Below are 27,808 nucleotides of genomic sequence, written 5' to 3' on the forward strand. Positions count from 1 at the left end.
CTGTAACTAGTGGAGTGCCACAGGGATCAGTTTAGTTTAGTTTAGAGATACAGCACTGAAACAGGCCCTTCGGCCCACCGAGTCTGTGACGACCATCAACCACCCATTTACACTAATCCTACACTAATCCCATATTCCTACCATATCCCCACTTGTCCCTATATTTCCCTACCACCTACCTATACTAGGGGCAATTTATAATGGCCAATTTACCTACCAACCTGCAAGTCTTTTGGCTTGTGGGAGGAAACCGGAGCACCCGGAGAAAACCCACGCAGACACAGGGAGAACTTGCAAACTCCACACAGGCAGTACCCAGAATTGAACCTGGGTCGCTGGAGCTATGAGGCTGCAGTGCTAACCACTGCGCCACTGTGCTGCCTCAACTATTTACAATCTATATTAATGACTTGCATCAAAAACAAGAAATGCTGGAATCACTCAGCAGGTCTGGCAGCATCTGTGGAAAGAGAAGCAGAGTTAACGTTTCGGGTCAGTGACCCTTCTTCGGAACTGACAAATATTAGAAAAGTCACAGATTATAAGCAAGTGAGGTGGGGGTGGGGCAAGAGATAACAAAGGAGAAGGTGCAGATTGGACCAGGCCACATAGCTGACCAAAAGGTCACGGAGCAAAGGCAAACAATATGTTAATGGTGTGTTGAAAGACAAAGCATTAGTACAGATTAGGTGTGAATACACTGAATATTGAACAGCAGCAAGTGCAAACCTGAAAAAAAACCTGAAAAAAACAGTGGGTAAGCAAACTGAACAAACTAAGATGAAATGAAATAAATGCAAAAAAAGATAGTAAAAAATGTAAAAAAGAATGTAAAAAAAAGGAAGAAAAAATAACTAAAAATGAAAGTAAAATGGGGGGCTGTCATGCTCTGAAATTATTGAACTCAATGTTCAGTCCAGCAGGCTGTAGTGTGCCTAATCGGTAGATGAGATGCTGTTCCTCGAGCTTGCGTTGATGTTCACTGGAACACTGCAGCAATCCCACGACAGAGATGTGAGCATGAGAGCAGGGGGGAGTGTTGAAATGGCAAGCAACCGGAAGCTCAGGGTCCTGCTTAATGACTTGCATGATGGGCCCAAGTGTATTTAGCCAAATTTACTGATGATAAAAAAGATAAGTAGGAAAACAAAGGGATATAGATAGGTTAAATGAGTAGGCAAAAATTTGGTAGATGAAGTATAATGTGGGAAAATGGGAGGTTGTCCACTTGGGCAAGAAGAATAGAAAAGCAGAATATTATTTAAATGGAGAGGGACTGCAGAATGTTGTGGTGCAGAGGGATCTGGGTGTCCTCGTACATGAATCACAAAAAGTTAGCATGCAGGTACAGCAAGTAATTAGGAAGGCAAATGGAATGTTGGCCTTTATTACAAGGGAGATGGAGAATAAAAGTAGGAAAGCCATGATAAACTATACAGGGCATTGGTGAGACCACACCTAAATACTGTGTACGGTTTTGTTCTCCTTACTTAAAGAAGGATATACTTGCATTGGAGATAGTACAGAGAAGGTTTGTTAGGTTGATTCTGGGGATGAAGGAGTTGTCTTATGAAGAAGTGTTAAGCAGGTTGGGCCTATACCCATTGGAGTTTAGAAGAATGAGAGGTGATCTTATTGAAACATATAAGATTCTGAGGGGAATTGACAGGATTGATATTGAGAGGATGTTTTCCTTCATGGGGAAATCTAGAACCATGGGCCACAGTTTCAAAATAAGGGGTCTCCCATTTAAAATAGAGATGAGGAGGAATTTCTTCTCTCAGAGGGTCATTAATCTTTGTAATTCTCTACCCCAAAGAGCAATGGAGGCTGGGTCATTGAATGTATTCAAGGCTGAGTTAGACAGACTTTTGATCTACAAAGAAGTCAAATGTTAAGGGCAGTAAGCAGGAAAGCGGAGTTACGGCCACAATCAGATCAGCCACGATCTTATTGAATGGCGGAGCAGGCTTGAGGAGCCGAATGGCCTACTCCTGCTCCTATTATGTTCTTACATATGTGCACTAATTGGTGGAATGTGACAACTGGTGTTTCCAAAGGGATCTGTGTTGGGGCCTTCATTTTGCACCATGTTTATCAATGACATAGATGAAGGAATAGAGTGTTGTGTGTTCAAGTCTGTAGTGGACAGTAGGTTAGGAGGCACAGTGAGTAGCGCAGATTGAAGCTGAAAGTTACAAAAGGACATGGACATATTAAGTGAGTGGGCAAAACTATGGCAAATGGAGTTCGAAGTGGGAAGTCATCCAATTTGGATTCAAGAAAGACAAATAAGAGTATTTTCTAAATGGTGAGAATCTAGAAACTGTGACGGGGTAAAACGATTTGGGTCTCCAAGTACACAAATCACTCAAAGCTAGTGAACAAGTGCAAAAATAGTCAATAGGGCTATAAGTCAATAAGGAATGTTAACGTTTATCTTAAGGGGGCTGGGAGGAGAGGAAGTTATGGTTCAGTTGTGCAGAGCCTTGGTCAGACCCTGTTTGGAGTACTGCATTCAGATCTGAGCATTCCACATCAGGAAGGATATACTGGTCTTCAATGGGTGCAGTGCAGATTCACCAGGTTGGTACCAGGGCTGAAAGGTTCATCTATGAGGCCAGGTTGCATAAACTTGGCTTACATTCAATTAAGTATACTAGCTTATGGGATGATCTAATTGAGGTGTTTCAAATGATAAAAGGCTTTGACATATTTCCTCTGCTAGGGGAATTCAGAACAAGAGGACATGATGTTAATATTATTTATTAATTTAGAGATACAGCACTGAAACAGGCCCTTTGGCCCACCGAGTCGGGCAATTAAGTGGTGAAATCATAAAGTACTTCTTCACACAGAGAGTAGCAGAAATATAGAACTCTCCCAGAAAAGGCTGTGATTGCTAGGTCAATTGAAACTTTAAAGACTGAAATCAACAGATTTTTGTTCGGCAGGGATATCAATAGTTTTGGAGCAAAGGCAGGGAAATGGGTTTGAGGTACAGATCAGTTCTAACTGCATGGTGGAACAGGATCATGGAGCTACTTATGTTCCTACATTTTATTTTACAGCTTCTCCAACTCCTTTAGCAGGACTACAACCATTGGCCTATTCCACATCATCCATGAGAATATTCATAGCCTTGCAAATAAGGCCCTACTCATCTATCTCAGAAGAAGCTATCACTATCTTCTGCTTGACTGGAACCTAATCATGAACTGTGATTCCTTTAACCTCATCAAAGCCACTCTGCCCAGCTATATGTTACACTTCCTGCTCTGTCCAAACTGCATGGTGGTTGCATGACTCTTACCAGGTCCCATCTCAATCTCTCTCCCTACTCCTTTGGTATCTTTTCCATGTTCAACTACCTCACCCACGTCCACCACACCCCCCTCTCCTTTAAAGTCTGTTTTACTCACTGCCCTCCCAGGTCCCTAAATGATATTTTTGGTGGTATTTCCCTTTGCCATTTTAGTGGGTGACATCTCATTCTCTGTAACTTCAACCTTCATTAAAATTTCCCTTATCTTCCCTACTCAACCTCACCCTACTGTAAACTCTCCCTTCCATATCTATGGCCATTCCCTTGACCTTACTGTCATGAGGCCTCACCACCTCCTCGGTTTTGATCCTGCATATTTACCTACCCATCTGCAACGCCACTACCATAACTCTCCACCCCTGAAAACAAAGTTCCCTCAGCTCCTTCACCAATATATTGGCTATCTCTCAACTCCCTGTCCTCTGTCGCTCCATCACTGCTGCCTCTGTCAATCTACTTGTCATGTTTTGGGATTTTTAATCACCTTTTTCCTTCATAGAAAGGGTTTTGTTTTAAAGTATCATCTTGTCTGAAGTAGTCAAATATTCACTCCCATTACAATGAGCACGATTCCAATCACATGGCTACAGCATGAGGGGTCTGTAGAGAATATATTCCTGCCTCCACTGTCATGCAGCTGGGTGAGACTGCTCTCATCTGGTTCCATTCTTATCTATCTAATTGTAGCCAGAGAATCACCTGCAATGCTTTCTCCTCCTGCTCCCGGACTGTTACCTCTGGTGACCCCCAAGGATCTATCCTTGGCCACCTCTTATTTCTCATCTACATGCTGTCCCTCATCCGAAAGCAGAGCGTAGTTTTGATATGTATACTGACGACACTCAGCTGTACCTCTCCACCACGTCTCTTGACTCCTCCACCTTTGCTAAATTATCAGACTGCTTATCTGACATTCAGTACTGGATGGGCAGAAACCTCCTCCAATTAATTATTGGGAAGACTGAAGCCATTATCTTTGGTCCCTGCTCTAAACACCGCTCCCGAGCGATCAACTCCATCCCTCTCCCTTGCAACAGTCTGAGATTAAGCTAGTTCGTTCACAACCTTGGTGTCACATTTGACCCTGAGATGAGCTTCAACCGAGAGAATGAGGAAGTAGATATGGAACTCAAAGACAAAGACTGTGAGGTGCTTGAGCAAATTGTGATCAGGAGTGACAAGGTATTGGAGGTTTTGGCAGGCTTAAAAGTGGACAAATCTCCAGGTCTGGACTATTTGTGTCCCAGGATGCTGTGGGAGGCGAGGGTGGAGATTGCAGGGGCTCTGACCCAAATTTTTAATTCCTCTCTGGCCATGGGGGAGGTGCCAGAGGACTGGAGAACAGCTAATGTGGTCCCACTATTTAAGAAAGGTTGTAGAGATAAGCCAGGGAACTATAGACCAGTGAGTCTCACATCAGTGGTAGGGAAACTATTGGAGAAAATTCTGAAGGAGAGAATCTATCTCCACTTGGAGAGGCAAAATTTGATTAGGAATAGTCAGCATGGCTTTGTCAGAGGGAGGTCATGCCCAACAAATTTGATTGATTTTTTTTGAGCATGTGACCAGGTGTGTAGATGAGGGTAGTGCAGTTGATGTAGTTAACATGGATTTCAGCAAAGCCTTTGACAAGGTCCCACATGGGAGACTTATCAAGAAAGCAAATGCACATGGGATACAGGGTAACTTGATAAGGTGGATTCAAAATTGGCTTAGCTGTAGGAGACAGAGAGTGATGACAGACGGCTGTTTTAGTGACTGGAAGCCAGTGTCTAGTGGCGTACCACAGGGATCTGTGCTGGGTCCCCTATTGTTTGTCATTTATAGAAACGACATAGATGACTATGTGGGGGGTAGGATCAGTAAGTTCGTGGATGACACAAAGATTGGCCGAGTGGTTAACAGTGAGGTTGAGTGCCTTGGGTTATAGGAAGATATAGATGGGATGATCAAATGGGCAGTAAAGTGGCAGATGGAATTTAACCCTGAAAATTGTGAGGTGATACACTTTGGAAGGAGTAATGTGACATGGAAGTATTCAATGACTGGCCTGACACTGGGAAGTTCCGAGGAACAAAGGGACCTTGGCGTGTTTGCCCATAGATCTCTGATGGCAGAAGGACAGGTTAATAGGGTGGTGAAAAAGGCATATGGGACACTTGCCTTTATCAATCGAAGCATAGATTACAAAAGCAGGGAGTCATGTTGGAGTTGTATAGAACTTTGGTAAGGCCACAGCTGGAGTACTGTGTGCAATTCTGGTCGCCACATTATAGGAAGGATGTGATTGCACTGGAGGCGGTGCAGAGGCAATTCACCAGGATGGTGCCTGGGATGGAACATTTAAGCTATGAAGAGAGGTTGGATAGGCTTGAGTTGTTTTCACTGGAGCAGAGAAGACTGAGGGGTGACCTGATCGAGGTGTACAAGATTATGAGGGGCATGGACAGGGTGGGTAGGGAGCAGCTGTTCCCCTTAGTTGAAGGATCAGTTACTAGGGGACACAAGTTTAAGGTGAGGGGCAGGAGGTTTAAGGGGGATTTGAGGAAGAATTTTTTTACCCAGAGGGTGGTGACAGTCTGGAATGCACTGCCTGGGAGGGTGGTAGAGGCGGGTTGCCTCACATCCTTTAAAAGGTACCTGGATGAGCACTTGGCACGTCATAACATTCAAGGCTATGAGCCGAGTGCTGGCAAATGGGATTAGGTAGACAGGTCAGGTGTCTTTAATGCATCGGTGCAGACTCGATGGGCCAAAGGGCCTCTTCTGCTCTGTATTATTCTGTGATTCTGAGCTTCCGACCCCATATTCATGCCATCACTAAGGCCACCTATTTCTACCTCCGTAACGTCACCTGACTTCACCTTGTCTCAGCTCATTTGCTGCTGAAACCCTCATTCATGCCTTCGCTACCTCTAGACCTGACTATTTCAATGCACTCCTGACTGGTCTCCCACATTCTACACTCCGTAAAATTGAGGTCATCCAAAACTCTGCTGCCCGTCTCTTAACTCGCACCAAGTCCTGTTTCTCTATCACCCCTGTGCTCACTGACCTACATTGGCTATGGGTCAAGCAACGTCTTGATTTTAAAATTCTCATCTTTGTTTTCAAATCCCTCCATGGCCTCGCCCCTCTCTATCTCTGTAATCTCTTTCAACACCACAACCCTCCAAGATATCTGTGCTCCTTTAATTCTGCCCTCTTGTACATCCCTGATATTAATCACTCCACCATTGATGGCCACGCCTTTAGTTGCCTAGGCCCCAAGCTCTGAAACACCCTCTCTACATCTCTCTGTCTCTCCACTTCACTGTCCTCTTTTAAGACATTCCTTAAAACCTAGCTTTTTGACCAAGCTTTTGGTCACCCAACCTAATATCTCCTTTTGTGGCTTGGTGTCAAACTTTGTTTTACAATGCTCCTGTGAAGTGCCTTGGGACACTTTATGACTTTAAAGGTGCTATATAAATATAAGTTGTTGTTGTTGTGAGGAATATTCAGTTGTGTTGACAGACCTACTGACGAATCCCTGCACATAAAGCTGTCAGCGACATCACTCTCTCTGCTTCCTAGATATACTGGATTGATATGTTATGTCCCTTGCCACGCATCCCAATACTCTATTTGCTTTTTAACATCTTAGGAACATTGTGCTGATGCTTTTAGCAACTGTCCACTAAACCTCAAGATCTCTCTCCTCCACTTATTTCGTGTGGAAATATATTTCACAATAATGTAATCTTATGGAATGTTCAAGAAAAGGAATCACTTTCAATTTAGAAAGAATTGAATAACAAATTTTTTGTGTTCATACCTTTGGTAGTTTGCCTCGGTGGAGAAATACACCAACAGCATCTCTACCTGAATTTGGGTGTTGGACCTCCCTGATTTCAATAGTGTCATCTGACAGGTAATAGTGCAGGACGAGTTCCCTGAAGTCTCCAAATTGAGTCTCTGAGTCATCCCAGTAACAGTAAAATCGCAGCACATGTGTGTCATGGTCCAAAAACTGTTTAAGTTTGTCAATCTTCTCATACGGACGGAGAGGCTGCATGTTTTTTTCTATCTATAAGAAACACAGAAGGTGTACAAGGAATAATAACCATGAAGAAAGCCTACCTGGAGCACTATAATCACACTTCTTCCAAATAAACATCCTTCACTGTTCAAAATATGCTCAATCCATGCCACTATTGTATACCTTTTGCTGTGCGCTGAAAATAAAATACATCACTGTTGCAGTATTAGTTGTTCAGTAAATAAAATATCAACCCAAATTACTGTTCATTTATTGAGCACTCCTCTTTGAGTTAGGAGCAGTATTTTCTTCTCCTAAAGGCATTGACTTATCACTAGGATATAGTTGCAAGGTGCTGGACATCCTTTGGTATCCTGATATAATAGCGTTATTCATGCATGAGCCACAACAATAAGTGTCATCAGGCTATTTAACAGCAGGTGACAATACAACTGTGCCCATTTCTTACACAGTTTCTGGATAAGAATCAAAAACAGGAACAGATATCTTGGCCTATTTTCCCCTTTTTAACCCTGACATTAAGGCCAATAGCTGAATTTTATGTGAAAGACACTGGTCCCGCCGTCAGGACCGAAAACGGGTGCAAGGCATGTCAGGGGTAGGAGTGGCCGGCAGCATGCGATTCAGCGACAGCCAGCCAATTAAGCTTAATGTGGCGTGACACCTGACCAATTGCTTGGTTGGAGTTGGGCCCAGAGGTGGGGAGTAGTGTCAGCTGATACCGCGGTAGATGCTGGCGCCATTTTTATAGGGCTGCCAGCCCTGCATTGAACTATGCATGTGAAGGCCTGGGAGAGGAGGCGGTGATAGAGTCCACATACAGTGTCATGACCTAGGTGAAACTGTTAACATTAAAATATGGGATGTGAACTCGCCAGACCAATGCCTCTGGCTTATGACATGCTTCTGGTGTTGGCAACATCATGTGAAATACTGTAGCTGCAGTGAGAGCTCAAGCAACATCTGGCAGAGATGCCTAAGGCAATTCGCGCCCTGGCGCGGACGATGGAGGAGCCCATCCAGGCGTTGAGCTTGGTATTGTCTCTGGTGCACAAGTGGCATCTTCCATTGAGAGATTGGACACTCACTTTCAGCACAACACTCAGTGTCTCCAGGCTATTTTTGCAGATCTGCATATCCTCGTCTTGGCCATGTGTGAAAGGCAGCAGTGGCAAGGTGAGAGATGGACAGGGAACCTGGAGTCACACCAGGTCCTCTGCACTCTCAGGTCAGCAGGGAGGCAGAAGTCTGCCTTGCTAGGGAGGAGGAGCGATGTCTCCCGCAGCTGGGATATCCTCTCAGGATGCTCCTGGGAGCTGCTCCTCTGCCAGTGTCGCCAGAACCTTCTTCATCCCTGCTGACAGAGGGTGATACTGCTTCTGTGCAGGAGGCCCTCAGCATGTTGCGGCCTTCCAGGCCTAAGTCATCCAGAGGACAACTGCCAAGGTCATCCCTAGCCAAGGGGCAGCAAGGTCAGCAACCTGTCTCCACCTCAGCTGACAGTGCAGGGACAGCCCCTCATAAGAGTTCACATAAGAGAATAAAGAAGTGCACAAAGAATCAGGGGGTATCATGGGTGTGTCTGTCTTTCATATGCAAAGGGTAAGGTTTGTTGTGAATGTAAAATAAATTGGTTCTGATAAGCATAGACTACCTCGCTTTTTCTTCAATCAAACCTTTGGCCCATCGCTGCAACCCAGCCTCGGTGAAGAGACTGGAGGCGAAACATCATGCTGCAAGCTATTAACTCTGGAGCCTGGCCAGCTCTGTGCTGCATGAACGTTCACTGAGCCAGTGCATCAGGAAGGAAGGAAGGCAGACAGGAAGGCAGGAAGGCAGGCAGGCAGGCAGGCAGGAAGGAAGGAAGGAAGGAAGGAAGGAAGGAAGGAAGGAAGGTGACAACATGGCTTCATAAAAGGTAGGTCTTTATTGGTCAATCTACAACTGGTCGAATGTATGAGGGCATCGTGAGCTTCCCTTGCACATATCTTCTTGTCCCTAGGGTCCTTCATCTGTTGTGGCTTGTCCATCTTCCCCCTCCGCATCTTCATCCTCTGAGGAGGCAGTCCAATCCTTGCTTTCCTTATTGCTCATCAGCTCTCCCATCTTTAGGGCCAGGTTGTGCAGTGCACAGCAGACCACGACGATACATGAGACTCTCACTGGGGCATAGAGAAAGGCTCCACCGGACTGATATAGGCACCAGATTGTCATCTTCAGCAGACCAACCATCACTCTCTTTGTCCCATGGCAGGCTTCGTATCTCTCCTCTGCATCTGTGTGTGGGTTCCTCACAGGTGTGAGTAGCCATGTCCTCAGTGGGCAGGCCTTGTCTCCAAGGATCCATCCCTGAAGGTGGGAGGGAGGCCGGAAATGCTCTTGCATCTGGGACTGCCTCAAAATATAGGCATTGTGACAACTTCCCAGGAAGCATGCACAGACCTACAGAATCTGTTTATGGTGGTTGCTGACCAATTGAACATTGAGAGAGTGGAAGCCCTTCCTGTTGATGAAGGCCACTAGCTGGTGTTCAGGAGCCTTGATGGCCACATGCATTCAGTAGGTGACACCTGGGGGAATCCAGTGATAGCTCTGAACCTGATGGCCCTCTCAGCCTGAGAGTTGGGATCCATGCAGAAGCGCACATTGTCGCTGACCCTCCTGAAAAGGGCATTGGTGACCTCCTTGATGCACCGATGGGTCACTTATTGTGAGATCCCACACATTCCCCCTGTGGATCCCTGGAATGATCCAGAGGTGTAGAAGTTCAGTGCCACGGTGACCTTCAGGGCCACTGGCTCTGGATTCCCACCAGGTCCTCTGGGGCATAGCTCATCCTGCATCATAGCACAGAGGTCTGTGACAGACTCCATGGAAAGGCAGAGTTTTCGTTGGCACTGCCTCTCGGACATCTGCAGGTAGGTTAGCCTCGACCTATAGATCCTCTCTGCAGGGTACCTCCTTCTGCACGGGGCAGCTTGCTCTCTCTCTCTCTTCTGCATGCTAAATTCCAGAAAGCTTGTTATGGAATGATAATGCTGGAGCCTATATTTACTCAGTTTCACATTTTTGTGCAGAGTAAAAGGATTACAAACATGTAGCTCCTCACTCAAAACCTCCACCAGTCTCATTGAGTGTCTAATTACAAGTGCTCAACTAAGAACCCTTCACCTGCATATAATCAAACCATTGATACACAATTAACAGATTAACAGATTCCTTTCTTTCTTTTACAGTCCAACTTGTATTGGCATGCTCAAAGAACATTTCAAAATAAATTCCAAATTATGCATAAAGTATTAACATGTTCAAAATAAATCAAACTAAATTCCATATTGGGTACAAAGTATTACATTGTGAGATGCCCCTCTTCTAGCACCTCTAACAATTTCTTTGTAGTAACATTTCTTTTTGTGAAACAATCAGATAGCTGATGACTTGCATCTACCCAATGTTACGACCAACCGCTCCAGTCAAAGCCCCCAATCAAAATACACGATTCTGATTGTGGTGGGAGAAACGCACTGTTAATTCAATCCCATCCCTCCATAGATCACCTAACATATCATTTTAAACTTTCCAAATTAAAGAAAGACCCAGCCAAATTGTACCATCTATTAACCCCCGAATGAGGCTAAGCAAACCAGGTGTCTTTAAATCAACAATTAACTGTTTATTTGGAAAAACTAAATTCTTAAACACTACCAAGATATAAACAACATTTTAAATAGAAAAAAAATTAGAGTCCTTGTAAATGTAAGCTCCTGCCGGATGTGAAACAGTCCAAGGTTGCTTGAAGTCCTCATAGCTGTCCGATGGGGGAGAAAAGGTTCTTCAATAGTAGAACAGTCTGTAGTCTAACCCAGAAGTCGAAATTGTTGCTTTCCTTCACCAGTGATGAATTTCTACAATTAGCAACTTGCAAACACTTTTTAATGAATCAATTTGGCTTTAGAATTTTTGAGGGATAAAAGATTGTCACAGTCTAGCTTCCCTTCCTTCAGTTTAAATTATCAGCAATCTCTGTTTTGGTTTGACATTTAGAACTTTGAGAGAGAATATTAAATAAACAGACTCAATTTTCTTCCTTCAGTTTAAATGTTCTGAAAGCTCTCCTTTCAGGTGCTAACACACAGCTGTCTGCCTGTCCTCTGTTAGAACAGGCTGTTGTCACTATAAACCAGTTCAAAATTAAATTGAAACAAATTAGTTAGTTAGTTAGAGATACAGCACTGAAACAGGCCCTTCGGCCCACCGAGTCTGTGCCGACCATCAACCACCCATTTATACTAATCCTACACTAATTCCATATTCCTACCACATCCCCGCCTGTCCCCCTATATTCCCCTACCACCTACCTATACTAGGGGCAATTTATAATGGCCAATTTACCTATCAACCTGCAAGTCTTTGGCATGTGGGAGGAAACTGGAGCACCCGGAGGAAACCCACGCAGACACAGGGAGAACTTGCAAACTCCACACAGGCAGTACCCAGAATTGAACCCGGGTCGCTGGAGCTGTGAGGCTGCGGTGCTAACCACTGCGCCACTGTGCCACCCAAGCGCCACTGTGTATCTCTCAATGCTCAGTCCGAGTGGCTGTATCCAAGGCAACGAGAATGCACCCTTTGAATCGCAGCCTCTGAATGGCTACATCCCCGGGCAATGAAAATGCATTCTTTGACTCAGCTTCTGGAGCCTGCTGACTTAAAGCAGTATGTTTCCTTTTCACAGCCTTAAAGGCACACCGCATTCTTTCCAAAAAAAATTACAGGAACACACCATTTAAGTTTGGAGATTTCCTTTCTCTCCAGCATTTATTTCAGTCCAGCAAGGTCACTATGTAGTCTTTTCTCACTTGCACTTTTTGTAGAGTGTACACTGTCCCACATGAAATGATTATCCACATAACATTCGATGGGTATTCTATCTTCTTTAAGTCCCTTGTTCAGAATTTCATCCAAAATATTTAACAAATAGAACCCCATGTCCACTGCCTCCACAAGACCAAGTGTTTCCACAGCTATCGTGCTTTTAACTACCCATTTTATTTTCTTAGCCTCCCAAGCTAAAGGACAACATTTCTCATTTTCACCTATCTGAAATATTATGAAGCCAGCTGTACTCGAATACCCATCAGCAAAATTAGCATGTGAAGCATCATTAAAAATTATTAGCTTCATGTTCTTTGGGTCACCTAAGGATGGGAACTTCAGTACACATTTCTCCAGATTTAGTTTTTTCAACATTTTATTTGCCCTTAAAACTTTTGGATGTTCGTCATCGTGCTTAACTCCAGCACATCAAAACTAGCATCAGGCCTAGGCTGAGAGCCCAACCAGTTTAATTGACCCACCAGGCTTCGCAATTGCTCAGTTTCTACTTTAGAGAGATCATCATCTTTCTGTGATTAACTAGGATGGGAGTAACACTCTCTAAGTAGGATTGTTGAATCAAACTTATTCCAGACTTAGTCTACTTAATATCTTAACCAATATATTTAAAGGCTCCATAAGCCTGACTCCCAATCTTAAATTCTGCCTTAATCTTATTAACATATTTCTCAAAATCTTCAGTACCACCCCATAAGAAATAATCAATCAGCATGATGAAGATGCCTGAAAGTTTCCCTTTATGATACCAATTAAACATTGCAGGATCTACTTGTAGTTCAACACTACCAATTTTCAAAAAAACAGATCTCACCAAGAAATACCACACCCTGGAAGCATCATTAAGGCCAGAGTCGCATTTGTTCAGTTTCCAAAATTTTCCTACTGTATCTGCTGCCTCTTTAGGTGGTTTCAGATACACTTCTTGCTGAAAAGTATCACTTTGCAGAAATGCAACTTTTATGTCAATGGATCTACATTCCCATGAATATGTGGCCAAAAGAGCCAAAAATATTTCCAAAATTACTTTTCCAGCTGTGGGAAAGTCCACTCTAACATCCGTATCACCCAGTCGCTCTTCAAAACGCCTCGCAACGAGCCTTATAAGTTCCATTGGGATGGACTTTTTCAGTACCAATCCATCTATGTGACAAGGCTGGCTGTCCTCTATCTGGTACCTCAGAATAAACTCCAAACTCTCTCCAACTCTCCAATTCCTTATGTTTTGCTTCTCTTATTAGTTTATCCTCAAGTTTATTGGGAGCCACTAAAACTTCACGATCATGAGGACTTCTGCTTCTAGTTCTATTCCAAGACTGCCCTCTAGCCTTCATTTCATTGTGGAATCTGTTCAGACTATGGTCTCTATTAGCACTTTGATGTCTTTCGGAACTACAGCTAGAAGATCTCCCTCACACTTTATTGGAGACTCTTTCTCCAGTACGTGATCACTTCCTGATGCAAGAGTCACTGCCAGACCCACTATCAAAACGTGCACTGTGCTTTCTTACCCTCCTCTCTTTCACCCCATTCTGTCAATCCATGGCTCTGGCTTCTTGGCCATCATCTTGAACATTTAACCAATATTTAACTTGCCTGTAGATTGTCCTGCATGTTCCACAATTGTTGCATCTCTCCATTTATCAGACCCCTCTGGAATATATTTCAACCAAGTGCCTACTCGGGGCAATTGGCCTTTGGATGCGATAGCTCTTTCCTGAGCATCATGGTCAGTCACATTACTATCTAACTCCTAATCTACCATATTCTGTGCCTCAGGACCTTCATCACAAAACACAACAGTATTTGAGATACAAGATACCTCTTTTCCCTCTATCAGCTGCTCAGATTCTGAGATTTTGTAATCAACTTCGATTAATCGTGAGGAATGAACCTTAACAGTTTGATTTCCACGCTTGATAACTACTGTCTTACCATACTGACCGATTACCTTACCAGGGCCCTTCCATTCCCTATGGCCCTCTCTTTTATAATACACCAAATCTCCCAAACCAAATTCCGCCTCAGATGGCCTTATACGATGCCTCAGAGCTCTTTGAGTTTTCTCAGAGATCTCAGCCTTGAGGAAAGCCCGTCTCCCTGCATGTAAAGCATTCAAATGTGTAGCAAAAAAAGGAACGAATTGTAGTACCTTCTAGAGCAGGAGGACTGTCACACAGTACAGAAGGCAATTTGGGATTCCGCCCATAGACCAACTGATAGGGATTATATCCTCCAACCATCTGAAGCGAATTCTTTGCATGAACCCCCCCCCCATGCCAGGGCAGTTGTCAACTTGTAGTTTGACCGGTCAGCTATGATTTTATGTAACATTTCATCAACCATTGTGTAATTCCTTTCACAAAGCCCATTGCTGAAAGGACTCTCAGCTGCAATATTCATAACTATAATGTTCATGTTTTCACACATATCTCTGAGCTCGATGGAATACTGTCCTCTTGCCTGGATGAATCAAGCTCCAACAACACTTAAGAAGCTCGACACAATCCAGGACAAAGCAGCCTACTTGATTGGCACCCTGTCCACCACCTTAAACATTCATTTCCTCCACCACCGGTGCAGAGTGGCAGCAGTGTGTACCATGTGCAAGATGCACTGCAGCAATTTGCAAAGGCTTCTTTGACAGCTCCTTCCAAACCCGCGATCTCTACTACTTAGACTAACAACGGCAGCAGACGCATACGAACCCCACCACCTGTAAGTCCCCTTTCAAGTCACGCACCATCCTGACTTGGACCCATATTACCCTTCCTTCACTGTTGCAGGGTCAATATCCTGGAACTCCCTCCCCAGCAGCACTGTTGGTATACCTACATCACATGGATTGCAGCAGTTCAAGAAGGAGGCTCACCACCACCTTCTCGAGGGCAAATAGCAATGGGCAATAAATGCTGGCCTTGCCAGTGACCAGCACCTCCCAAGAACAAATAGAAAAAATCTGTATGGCTCAATTACTCATTGTATAAAGTCTGTCAGCTATGTGAGAAGCTTTGGGAATGGGTAAACTAGACATTGAGCAGTGTCAATTCAACTAAATAAGGTCACAGCATAATCTCAGCTCAAATTCAATCCTGCTAAGCAAAAATTTGATAACCATGTTCATGTCGTCAGTGTGGATAGAACACATTGATAGCAGCTGCATGTATTCCAAACTGTTCCTGCTGTGCCTGAAAAGATTGGATCATCTTGGTTCAGCACATAGATGAAAATTAGCTGAGAAAGATAGCATGTTGATAATGGAGCCTCCCAATTTTCTGTCTATTTATATTAATCGATGGAATTTATGAGGCTCCCTCATGGTGCCTGATCCTCCTCACCCAATTTTCCTCCATGTGCAAGGGCAGAGACTATTCAGTTAAGGCCAGGCACAGTAAGGGGAAAATTTCCCTGACTTTGTTCTTCAATGAGGGAAGGTAGAGTTTTGCATTAAAATCAAATCCATGGATTTTATGTCCTACTCTGCGTAAATGAATGTCTTAAACTCCCAAGTCTGGAAAATTGAATGTTTTCTTTACAAAAAGGATTGATATTAAAATGGATTAATAAAAACTATTCTATGTTCTTGGCAATGATAGTAAGTTTTAGAGGTGTGCCAATGTGAGATTTTAATCCAGTACCTTCCCTTCAGTTTAAATTCAGTAGCACTAATTCAACTATTGAACAGATTCATATTCATCCAAAGGGAATATTTCTTTAAAGAAACCAAGGACAAAAATAGAGGTGGAGTTGTATTCTGATTTGAAAACTGCATACATTAAGTAGGCAGCACCTCCCAGTTTTAAAGGAAGACAGATTGAATCCAGCAGTGAATCCGCTAAGCATACAACTGCCAATCACTCGGTTCACAATGCATTACAAATCACATCTGAGGGCTCGAAGAGGAATAGTAAAATGTGAAGAACTAACAATTCAGAAGGCACAAAAAAGTAAAGCATCGAAAGGCAAAAGCTCATTTTTCAAATGAAGAAATAGCCAAATTTCTTTCAGTATAATCTGCAAACGTTCTTACAAACACAGTTTAATCTGTTTTAATAATTTGAAGTAATTCAAATTATTCGACAAAAAACCATTAACAATAAAACAATAAAAATTACTTGCTGATTAGCACTATTTATTTCACTGGTTTCTAAAATTACTTTAATACATTAAAGAGAACTACACTGATATCTCGTAAGTGTTCATATTCTAGAAATTATTGCACATATTTTAAAAAATAATTTTTGTATTGAAATTGCAAATATATATTTATCAGTTTTTGATTTATGTAAACAAAATACTTTTTATTAAATGTTTTCTTTTATGCTATATAAAGAGAATTAGAAAAATTAGGTAACATATATAATGACGGTGCTTCTATATTATTTGTTAAGCTTTTTTTTTGAGGACTTGTATTTTAGAATTATGGACATTGTTTTCTTTGGGAAAACTGAAAAGGAATCCATGAATTTTTTTCCACTCAGGTCATTGAGAGGTCTTGTTTGAAAACATTTACAGGAAGTCACCTGTTTTCAGATAAATACTCAGTAGGAGCTATTTGACTTGAGGGAGAGGTTTACAGAGAAGTGACATATCACGATTTTTTGGGGTAAGGAGGCTTGACTCTTGAAATATCGTTTTGGTTTCGCTTTGGACAGTGTATTGGGGTGTGAAATGTTTTGAAGGCAGTTCGAGAAAACTAGCCAAGAGAGCAATCACGATCAGTACGCTCTTCTATCTCTTTGAGAACATCCTGAGAATCAAGTGGAAGAAATAGAGAAAATGATGCTGCATTTCTCCTGAAAAGCCTGCCAAACTGATCCTCAACTTTGCCTGAAAAGAACTGTTCTAGAAAGATCCCAGTGACAGCAGTCTGCGCATATTTGGGACACCAAACCAAAAAGGGACAACCGACATCTTTCTATATCTTCTCTTTTTTCTTCAAGAATTAGAAAGTATTTGCCCAAAGTATTATTTTTTGTCTTTTTTTTGTAACAGGCCTCTGCAGAGAGAATTTCTGTATTTTTCAGTGTGTATGTGTGAGTTCGTGTGTGGGGAATTTAAAAAGGGAAACTTTCATATTTCAATCTCTGTGTTAATGCTTGCTTTGTTACTGGTTAAGTCTTGTTTTATAATAAACTGACAATTTTGTTGTTTGTTAAAGAAACCCGGTTGGTGCATTTTATTCTGGGATAAAGAGTAGAGTATACGATTGACCGCATCGGTAACTGGGCAAATATTTAAATATGTGTTACGACCGGTGGAGAAGTGGAAATAGAAAATACAGTGCACTCCTCCCACCTCAGTCGTAACACATAATATGTGTCAAACTATTCAAGAAGACTGTAACAATGCATAGTACAGTAGCACCAATTTGTCTACATTAGGCATCAACAAATTTCATAGCACTCTGGCATAATTAGTTTAGTACATTATCATTTGACTAATTTAACATTTCAGTGATCATAAGGAACTGAAGGGTGATTGCATGAGGCCATTATATAGAGAATGGAAAAAGTATGTAATATGTAGGCGATATTTGGTGTCTCAAATTCCATAGTATTGTCACTGTAGGTAGACTGTTGGAGGAAAATAAGCTTTATAGATCCATATGATTTAATACATTGTACTTTGTATAAGGCAGAGAAAGTCATCACCAAAAGTGTCTGACCACCAGAGGTAGCATTTGTCTTTGATTTCCATACAGCATTAGTGTATTTATCAAGCCAGGAAGACCCGCTTAGACGATGCAAACAATACCCACCCGTGGACCATTTACCTTGGAAATAGGTATGTCAGGTGAAGCATTAAATCATTATATATATTTTTCTTGTCACCAACTGGCATTCCAGACAGTTCAAAGGATGATGTGACTTTTAAGCCTCCGGCTTGAGTCACAGGGGCTGAAATTCAACTTAGTTAAAAGCCCCCAAAAAATGCTGGAAATCTAAAGCAAAAATATTTTACAAATCATAGCTTTTATGCTGAAATTTCTGATACCTCCATCTCCTCAAAACACATACAATAAGACACAAAATGTTTAGTAGCATATTATAGCAGCCAGTGGCAATTTCCATTCTGATCTATATTGTTCAGATTAGGACATTATTTCATTGAAATATCTGCTAGGATATTTTTCCAAATATACTTTTACTATTATATAAAAAGTTGCTCTTACTTCTTCGCGCTTTGAAGTATAAGGATCTTCAGGGATGCAGCCAGGTGGGTTTAGTTTGACACCCATTTTCCGCAGAAAATTTTTTGTGAACAGGTCACAGTCTATAATCATAAATGTCTTTGAGTAGAAAACAATTTCTTGACAGATATTGAAATGATCCACTGTGTAAAACTGATCATCATTTGGAGGTGGAAGTGGAATACGGTGACGATGTATTATGGTTCCTAAAACAACAAAAGAAGACTTATATTTAAGTGCTTTTTCTCTGTTCCATCTCACTCCTTTTCCAGTTGTTATGTTTTGGCTGCTTTTCATCCTGCTTAATCTAAATTATTTCGGATCTCCTTTCTTAGATCACTCTTAGGTAAGATCTAATTCCCCATAACTTGGAGAGTCTAGTTAAGCTATCAGCAATGCACAGGAGATAACAAAAAAAAATCTTAGTAGGGGTTATTTTAACTCTGTCCTCATGGGTAAGCGAGCAGTTAAAATCACCGCAGAATACTTAGTGCTACATTCCTACTGCCGCCATTTTAAAATTTTTTGTTAGGCAGATGGAGGTCTCATGAATATATGCAAATTGGTGTGCTATCATATAATTAGGATCCCTGTGCCATTTTAATACAAAATTATGGAAGTCCTGCCCAGCACCTAACCTGCCTCTAAAACTTAGCAAGATTATCTCTCAGAGCCACTGAAGTAGTATGTAAAGGAACACTCACCTACAAGTAATTAAACTACAGGAATTGTGTGCCATTGTGTTGTTTGGAATGCCAGAAAAGTTTCCAGCTTCCTAATCACTTTCTCTCACTTATTTTGCTATACATGGGTGCTGCATTTGCCAGTTTTATTTGGATAAAGGAACGGTTGGAGAAAGTGGAGCAGCTACAGCCTCAACAATCAGCTCAACCTATTAGAGGACAGCAGCTGAGGCAGGGGTGCTTGTAGGAGGTCATACTCAGCACACAGTGTGTACAAGCCAAGAGTTATTTTGTTGGGTTTACCTGAACAGCAGTACATCAGGAGACTACCGTTATCCAAACAGTCTGTTTCAGACCCCTGTAACATGACCTGCTGCCTATCCACCCAGGGGGCCATGCTTTGCCAGTGGCATTCAAAGGCACCACAGCCCTTAACATCTTTACCACTAACTCCTTCCTATCTGCTCCAGGGGACATAACCCTCATCACCCTATATACAATATACACCTACATTAAGCTGGTCACAAATTCCCCATTTGCCAGAGCTCACGAGTACATCACCATCCCCATTGACCACAAGAGTCAGCATTAGGGTGTTCAGCAATTTGCAGCAGTAGCTGATTTCCCCTGCGTCCAGAGCATCATTGACTGTAAACACGGTGCTATCAGGGCATGAGACCCCCAGCAAGCATCATTCATGAATAGGAAGGGCTTCCACTCTATTAGTGTTTAGCTAGTTTCCAATCAAAGAATCAAGATCATGCAAGTTTGTCCAAAGTGTCACAATACATTTACTCTTTGACCCTCAACTATCTCCTCAATATACATGCCTTAAGATGGCTGTTGGGGGACAAGGGATAGTTTCTACACACCTGGTTCATGACTGTTCTGCAACCCCACTATACCTGAGCAAAATGGATATAATCATTGCCAGGCGACCACTAGGATGATTATTAAGCATACCACTAGGCTGCTGAAGCAGAAGTTCAGGTATCTGGACAGGTCTGGTGGGTTTCCACAATATGCCCCAACATGAGTCATCTGCATTGCACTGCAGTGTTACAGCCATAGAGGGAGAACTACATTTGGAGAAGGCAAAACAACATCAGCAGTCCTCATGGAAGCAACAGAAGAAGGAAGGTCACCTCAACACCTTCCAGTCAGAGATATGAGGGATGAATTAATTGTTCAGTGATTCTGAAAATCTGCTCACAGTAATTATCGCTAGAGAAAAAGTACTAGGCAAACTTATGGGAAGAAAGGATGACAAGTCCCCTGGATCTGATGGTCTGCACCCTATGTTTTAGAAGAAGTGGCTGCAGAGATAGTGGATGCATTGGTTGTAATCTTCCAAAATTCCCTAGATTCTGGAAAGGCCCCAGCAGACTAGAAAACCACAAATGTAGCACACCTATTCAAGAAATTGGGGAGACAGAAAGCAGGACACTATAAGCCAGTTAGCTGAACATCTGTCATTGGGAAAATGCTGGAATCCATTATTAAGGAAGTAGTAGCAGGACATTTAGAAAATCATATTACAATCAAGCAGAGTCAACACGGTCTTATGAAAGGGAAATCATATTTGACAAATTTATTAGAGTTCTCCCCGATAGTTCAAGGCAGAGGTAGACAGATTTTTGAACTACAGGGGAGTCAACGGTTATGGGGAACAAGCAGGAAAGTGCAATTGGGGCCAGGATCAGAGCAGCCATGGTCTTATTGAATGGCAGAGCATGCTCGAAGGGCTGTATGGCTTACTCCTACTCCTATTTCTTATGTTCTTATGAGGTGATCCAGGACGCCCATGATGACGATGGCTCCTCAGAAGGGCTCACACTCTTTGAGTGTGCACCATCATAGGACATATGCAAACCCTGCACCAACCCAGAAACTCATACTTCTGTGGGAGAACTTAGAACTTTGTGACTTGCACTTCACAAATGAACAAGAGCAGATGGTGGAGTCAGGGACAGCAGTGGAGAGTCCACACTGGAGCTTAACAAGCTCTGCTCAGCTGACGCAAAGGATGTATCTCGGATATCATTAACAAACAGAGTACTTCTTGAGTAGCAGCAGAGGACGTGCAATGTACTGGCAGGTGTCCTTCTGCTAAACATTTGTAGTTACCAAGGGTATACACATGGGTGTTTTACATATTGTTAGAATGTTAAGTTTCTGGTTTATACATGATGATGTATTGGAAAACATAAATTGATGCTGAGCAATGGGAAGCTGTGAAAGGGGGGCCTTGGCTGTTTGCAGAACTGCTGTGTGTTAGTAGCATTGTGGGGAGGGGTGGAGAGCAAAAGTAGCTTTTACATGTGGTTGTTAGACGGGTGCACTGGTGGAACCTCAGTGAACTTTGCCATAATGACAGCATCTCAGGCAGCAATTTGCACCGCTGGCAATACATTGCCTGCATCATGTTCCATCTCTTTCGCCTTCCCCTCCTCCTTGGAATCGTCCGAAGAGGCTCAATTCTCTGTGCCTTCTTCCCGCAGGTCCAAACTGTGCTGCAGTGCAATGCTGTGTAGAGTGCACTACATCACAACTATTCTGGAGACCCTGGCTGGTGCATACTTAAGGGTACTTCCAGAACTGTCCAGGCACCTGAAGCATACCTTCAGCATGCCAAATAGCTTGCTCAGACACATCTGGTTGTCATATGGCTTCATCCTATCGCTCCTGGGTCTCATTCCTCTGGTTTCTGAGATGTGTCAGCAACCACTTTTTCAGCGCGTATTCCTTGTGGCAGAACAGCTACCTGGTAAGTCTGCTTCATAGTGTGAAGCTAGCGGGGAGGATGGACTCCCGCAGGATGAAAGCTTCATGGCAGCTGCCTGGGAATTTTGTGCACACCTGCATAAAGATCTTATCGTGGTTGCATACATGCTGCACATTGATCGGGTGGAAGCCTTGTGGTTGATGAATACTCCTGGGTGATCTATAGGTGCCTGAATTGCCACATGTTATAACACCCTGCACCTGTGGGAAGCTAGCCAGAGTTGCAAACCCAAGTACTGACTGATTCTGACTAGCATTACTGCAGGGTAGTGTCCTAGGCCCAACCATCTTCAGCTGCTTCATCAATGACCTTCCTTCAACCATAACGTCAGAAGTGGGAATGTTCACTGATAATTGCACATTCCCATTCGGGACTCCTCAGATACTGAAGCAGCCCATGTAGAAATGCAGCAAGTCCTGGACAATATCCAGGCTTGGGCTGATAAGTGGCAAGTAACATTCGCGCCACACAAGTGCCAGGCAATGACCATCTCCAACAAGAGAGAACCTAACCATCTCCCCTTGACATTCAATGGCATTACGATTGCTGAATCCCCCACTATAAACATCCTGCAGGTTACCATTGACCAGAAACTAAACTGGAATAGCCATATAAATACTATGGCTACAAGAGCAGGTCAGAGGCTAGGAATCTTGTGGCGAGTAACTCACATCCTTACTCCCCAAAGCCTGTCCACCATCTACAAGGCACAAGTCAGGAGTGTGATGGAATACTCTCCACTTGCCTGGATGGATGCAGCTCCAACAACACTCAAAAAGCTCAACACCATCCAGGACAAAGTAGCTTGCTTGATGGCACCCCATCCACCACTTTCAACATTCACTTCCTCCATCACCGACACACAGTGGCAGCAGTGTGTACCATCTACAAGATACTTTGCAGCAATGCGCCAAGGCTCCTTCAACAGCACCTTCCAAACCCGCGACCTCTACCACCTAGAAGGACAAGGGCAGCAGATTCATGGGAACACCACCATCTGCAGGTTCCCCTCCAAGCCACACACCATCCTGACTTGGAACTATGTCGCTGTTCCTTCACTGTCACTGGGTCAAAATCCTGGAACCCCCTTCCTAATAGCACTGTGGGTGTATCTATCCCACATGGACTGCAGTGGTTCAAGAAGGCAGCTCACCACCACCTTCTCAAGCAATTAGGAAGGCAAATTGTGTGCTGGCCTTCATCACAAGGGGCTTTGAGTAGAGGAGTCAAGAAGTCTTGCTGCAATTGTAAAGAGACTTGGTGAGACCGCACCTGGAGTATTGTGTACTGTTTTGGTCTCCCTATCTAAGGAAAAATATACTTGCCATAAAGGGAGTGCAACCGAGGCTCACCAGACTAATCCCTGGGATGGTGGGATTGTCTCGTGAGGAGAGATTGAGGAAACTGGGCCTGTATTCTCGAGAGTTTCGAAGAATGAGAGGTGATCTCATTGAAACTTTTTCCTGTTGGGGTTGCCTCACCCTTAGGGCTGGAATTTGTGCTCTCCCCTGCAGCAAGTTTGAAGGCGGGGAGAGCATTTAATTGGGTGGGTTGGTGGCGGGGGACCAGTGGCCGGCATTCCTGAACCACCACTAATTGAGGCCCTTAAGTGGGAAAGTAATGCCCAATTAAGGGCCTCATCCCATCACCACCGATATTAGCCCTGTGGGAGCATGACAAGCAAACCCATGTTCTCCTTCAAAGACACAGTGCCTGATCGAGGAACCTGGCATTGGGAAGGGGGAGGCGCCCTATGAGCCACCCTCCTGCCCTTGCTGCTGACTCCTCCAACATCCCTCTCCCCCATGACCCCCACCCCGCAAAACCCTTCCCGCCATGACTCACCTGTGACCTGGGTCCCTCGACGATCCTGGGCCTCGGATGGTTGCTCTACTGGCATCAGCCACTGCCTCTGCGATGGTGCTGCTGAGTAAAAGATCTGCTGGCCTGTGATTGGCCAACAGGTCTCAGTGGGCGGGACCTCCGTCATGGAGTCCTTAATCCCAGGGAAGGCCCGCTGCTGCCCAGTTAAGTGCCTGATCGGCACGTGATGTGGCAGGCCTTCCCAAAAAAAGGTGATGCGGGGCTTTCGCCAGTTCTTCAACCAGTAGCCAAGACCACCGTTGCCTAAATAAAATATCCCCCTTAGGCCCTGGTCATGATGATGCCCTTCCCTTAAGACGTGGGTTTTAGTGATGCCATTGATTTATGCCGCAGCAGTCAATTCCTTTTGATGGCATTTCCTCCATTCAGGGTCCTACTATCCTACTTAGGTTGTCTGAGTTGGCTGGTTTGTTTGCCAATGCCCATGGCTCGATGGAGGTTTTTGCTGGCTGTACTGACTCACCATATAGCATATGGTTTAAAGCCACAATAGCAGCAAGACACCATGTTATCCTGGATAAGGATCTCACTGGACAATCCCTGGTTAATACCCAGTAAATCCTCTATTAACATATAATAAATCTCCTGTTAATACCTTGTCAAAAAACTCTCAGTTAACATCCCAGTTAATGTTCAGTAAATCTCGGTAAATACCCAGTAAACCTGGTTAATACCCCAGTTAATATCCATTTAAAAAAACAGTTACTATCCAGTGAATCCCTGGTAGATATGTCTCTCTCGCTCTTCCTGACTCCTCCGCTCTCCCCATCCCCATCTCTCCTACCTAACCAAGATGGCGGTCCTGCTCAATCTGCCCCACAATCCCCCAGTCAGGTGTGACCATCCCATCCCATGAACCTTAAGACAGAAGATACCATACGAATTGAAGACCAAGAAATTGAAAAACTGCCTAAATACAAAAATCTGGGCCAAACATTATGGATGGAGGATTGTACAAATGAAGAAGTACTAAGTAGGAATAGGACAGGATAGAGTTGTTTCCTGAGATACAGAGATATTCTGTGTGATAAGAAAACACCATTGGCATTAAGGAGGAGGGTGTATCATCAATGTGTGCTTCTGACCATGACAGGGGTGGAATCATGGACAACTACAAAATATATAGAACAAAAATTGTACAGCTCATAGAGCAATGAAAAGGCAAATGTTGCACATCTCCATTTGTGATAAAATCAGGTGTAATGCAATATGCCAGAAAACCGAGGTCAAGGACTCATTCAAAAGATAAGAGAAGCCAAATGGATACGGAATGGGCGTGTGGATAAAAAGGGTAACAGGTGGACAAAAAGGGTAATGGAGTGGCAGCCAAGAACAGGAAAAAAAGGGGGAGACTGAGAAGAAGATGGAGAGATGAAATAATATCATACCTAGGAACCCATGAGCAAGAAGAGCAAGGGATAGAGATAAATGGAAAAGGCATGAGGAGGGCTACATCCTATACATGATGATGAATGATGATAATGAAAGGAAGGATTTAAGCCTTCACTTCTTTCTTAAAGAATGCTATTGTACCTTGAGTGATGCCACTGTTTTTTACTTCTGGTTCAATAACTTGTATTGTGTCATCTTCCAGGTAAAAGTAAATCTTGCACTTTCTTATTCGGTATTGTTCTTCTCTTCTTTCATGAACACTTTCTTGAAAATATGCTTTAAAACAAAGCACCTGTTAGAAAATGCATATAGTTACTGAAGTCTTCTGAATCTACAGCCTCCAAATTGTTTTCCTTTATATAGGGGGCTGTGGTGTGTCGACAATCAGTGGTAGACTATGAAATATTTTTAATAAAAACAAAAAGTGCTGGAAAATACTCAGCAGGTCTGGCAGCATCTGTAGAGGGATAAGCAAAGTTAACATTTCAGGTCAGTGACCTTTCATCAGAACTGGCAAAGGTTAGAAATGATTAGATTAGATTTAGATTAGATTAGAGATACAGCACTGAAACAGGCCCTTCGGCCCACCGAGTCTGTGCCGAACATCAACCACCCATTTATACTAATCCTACACTAATCCCATATTCATATTCCTACCAAACATCCTCACCTGTCCCTATATTTCCCTACCACCTACCTATACTCGTGACAATTTATAATGGCCAATTTACCTATCAACCTGCAAGTCTTTTGGCTTGTGGGAGGAAACCGGAGCACCCGGAGAAAACCCACGCAGACACAGGGAGAACTTGCAAACTCCACACAGGCAGTACCCGGAATCGAACCCGGGTCCCTGGAGCTGTAATAGGTTTTAAACAAATAAAGTGGGGATGGGTCAAAAGAGAACAAAAGGGAAGGTGTTGATAGGACATAGGGTTACAGAGAATAACTGACAAGGAGGTCATGGGGCAAAGGCAGTGTTAATAGTGTGGTGAACGACGAAGTGTTAATGAAGAGAGGGTGTTAAATGACAGAATAATGAAAACCCTCGGTCATCAGATGAAAGGTCACTGACCTGAAATGTTAACTCAGTCGAGAGAATAACATAAAATTGCAAAGAGATATTGACAGACTAGGTGAGTGAGCAAAACAGTGGCAGATGGATTTCAATGCGGGCAAGTGTGAGGTTATCCATTTTGGACCAAAAAAGGATAGAGCAGGGTACTTTCTAAATGGGAAGAGAATAAGTACAGCGGATGTCCAAAGAGACTTGGGGGTTCAGGTGCACAGATCTTTAAAATGCCACTAGCAAGTGCAGAAAATAATCAAAAAGGCTAAAGGAATGCTAGCCTTTATATCTAGAGGAGTGGAGTATAAAGACACAGAGGTTATGCTGCAGCTGTACAAAACCCTAGTTAGACCCCACTTGGAGTACTGTGAGCAGTTCTGGGCACCACATCTTCGGAAGGATATATTGGCCTTGGAGGGAGTGCAATGTAGGTTTACAAGAATGATACCGGGACTACAGGGGTTAAGTTACGAGGAGAGATTACACAAATTAGGCCTGTTTTTGCTAGAATTTAGAAGGTTAAGGGGTGATCTGATTGAAGTCTTCAAGATATTAACAGGAAAAGACAGGCTAGATAAAGACAAACTATTTCCACTGGTTGGAGATGTTAGGAAGCACTTCTTCACGCAAAGGGTGGTAGAGGTTTGGAACTCTCTCCCATAAACAGCAGTTGAAGCGAGAACAGTTGTTAATTTTAAATCTGAGATAGATAGATTTCTGTTAAGCAAAGATATTAAGGGATGTGGGCCAAAGGCAGGTATATGGAGTTAGGTCGCGGATCAGCCATGATCTCATTGAATGGTGGGAGAGGCAAAAGGGGCTGAATGGCCTACTCCTGTTCCTATCTTCCTATGTTCCTATATTTCCAGCATTTCTTGTTTTTATTTCAGGTTTCCAGCATCTGCAGTATTTTGCTTTTATTCTGAATATATGTTTGCTTCATCTTCAATTTTCTCACTTCAAACTTTTCTGCTGAAGATGGTGAGTTAACAATAATGACTTACATTTATAAAGTGTTCTTAATGTAAAAATAAATCCCAAGATGCTTTGCAGAGGCAAGTCAAAGAAGGTGAGATTTGAAAGGGTAACCAAAAGATGGCACTAAGTTAGGAACAACAGTAAGGGGTATAGATGGCAGAAAGAAGTTACAAAGGACATAGATTAAAGTAAGTGGACAAAGCTGTGGCAGATAGAGTGTAATGTGGAGCAGTGTGAGAAAGACAAATCAAAGGACTTTCTGAATTGAAAGAGGCTGGAAACTGTGGAGGAGTCTAAAGGATTAGGATGTCTGGGTACAAAAGCCACTAAAAGCTCGTGTAAAAGTACAAAGATTATTCAAAAAGGTTAATGGAATTTTGGCCTTTATCTCAAGAGGATTGGAACACAAAGGGCCGGAAGTTATGTTTCAGTTGTATAAAGTCTTGGTGAGACCCCATCTGAGTATTGAGTTTAGTTCGGGGCACCATACCCCAGGAAGTCTAAAAGGTTTTAATTATGAGGACAGGTTGGAAGAAAAACAGAAAATGCTGGAAACACTGATCA

The 27,808-nt window shown here is 43.1% G+C and overlaps 1 protein-coding gene across 2 annotated transcripts in view; it reads right to left on the reverse strand.

Moving 5' to 3' along the window:
- efhc2 (EF-hand domain (C-terminal) containing 2) overlaps nucleotides 1-27,808 on the reverse strand; it is a 164,472-nt gene that overhangs the window by 113,875 nt on the left and 22,789 nt on the right. The window contains exons 3-5 of one of the 2 annotated variants that reach the window (XM_068039906.1): nucleotides 25,339-25,489; nucleotides 18,436-18,659; nucleotides 7,143-7,394 (exon numbers count right to left, since the gene is read on the reverse strand). In XM_068039906.1, coding sequence (XP_067896007.1) covers nucleotides 7,143-7,394; nucleotides 18,436-18,659; nucleotides 25,339-25,489 — 627 coding nt within the window. The remainder of the gene's footprint in view (nucleotides 1-7,142; nucleotides 7,395-18,435; nucleotides 18,660-25,338; nucleotides 25,490-27,808) is intronic. The other variant, XM_068039907.1, reaches the window with a different exon arrangement.

The sequence above is a fragment of the Heterodontus francisci genome, chromosome 10, assembly GCF_036365525.1.
Source record: "Heterodontus francisci isolate sHetFra1 chromosome 10, sHetFra1.hap1, whole genome shotgun sequence".
NCBI lineage: Eukaryota > Metazoa > Chordata > Chondrichthyes > Heterodontiformes > Heterodontidae > Heterodontus > Heterodontus francisci.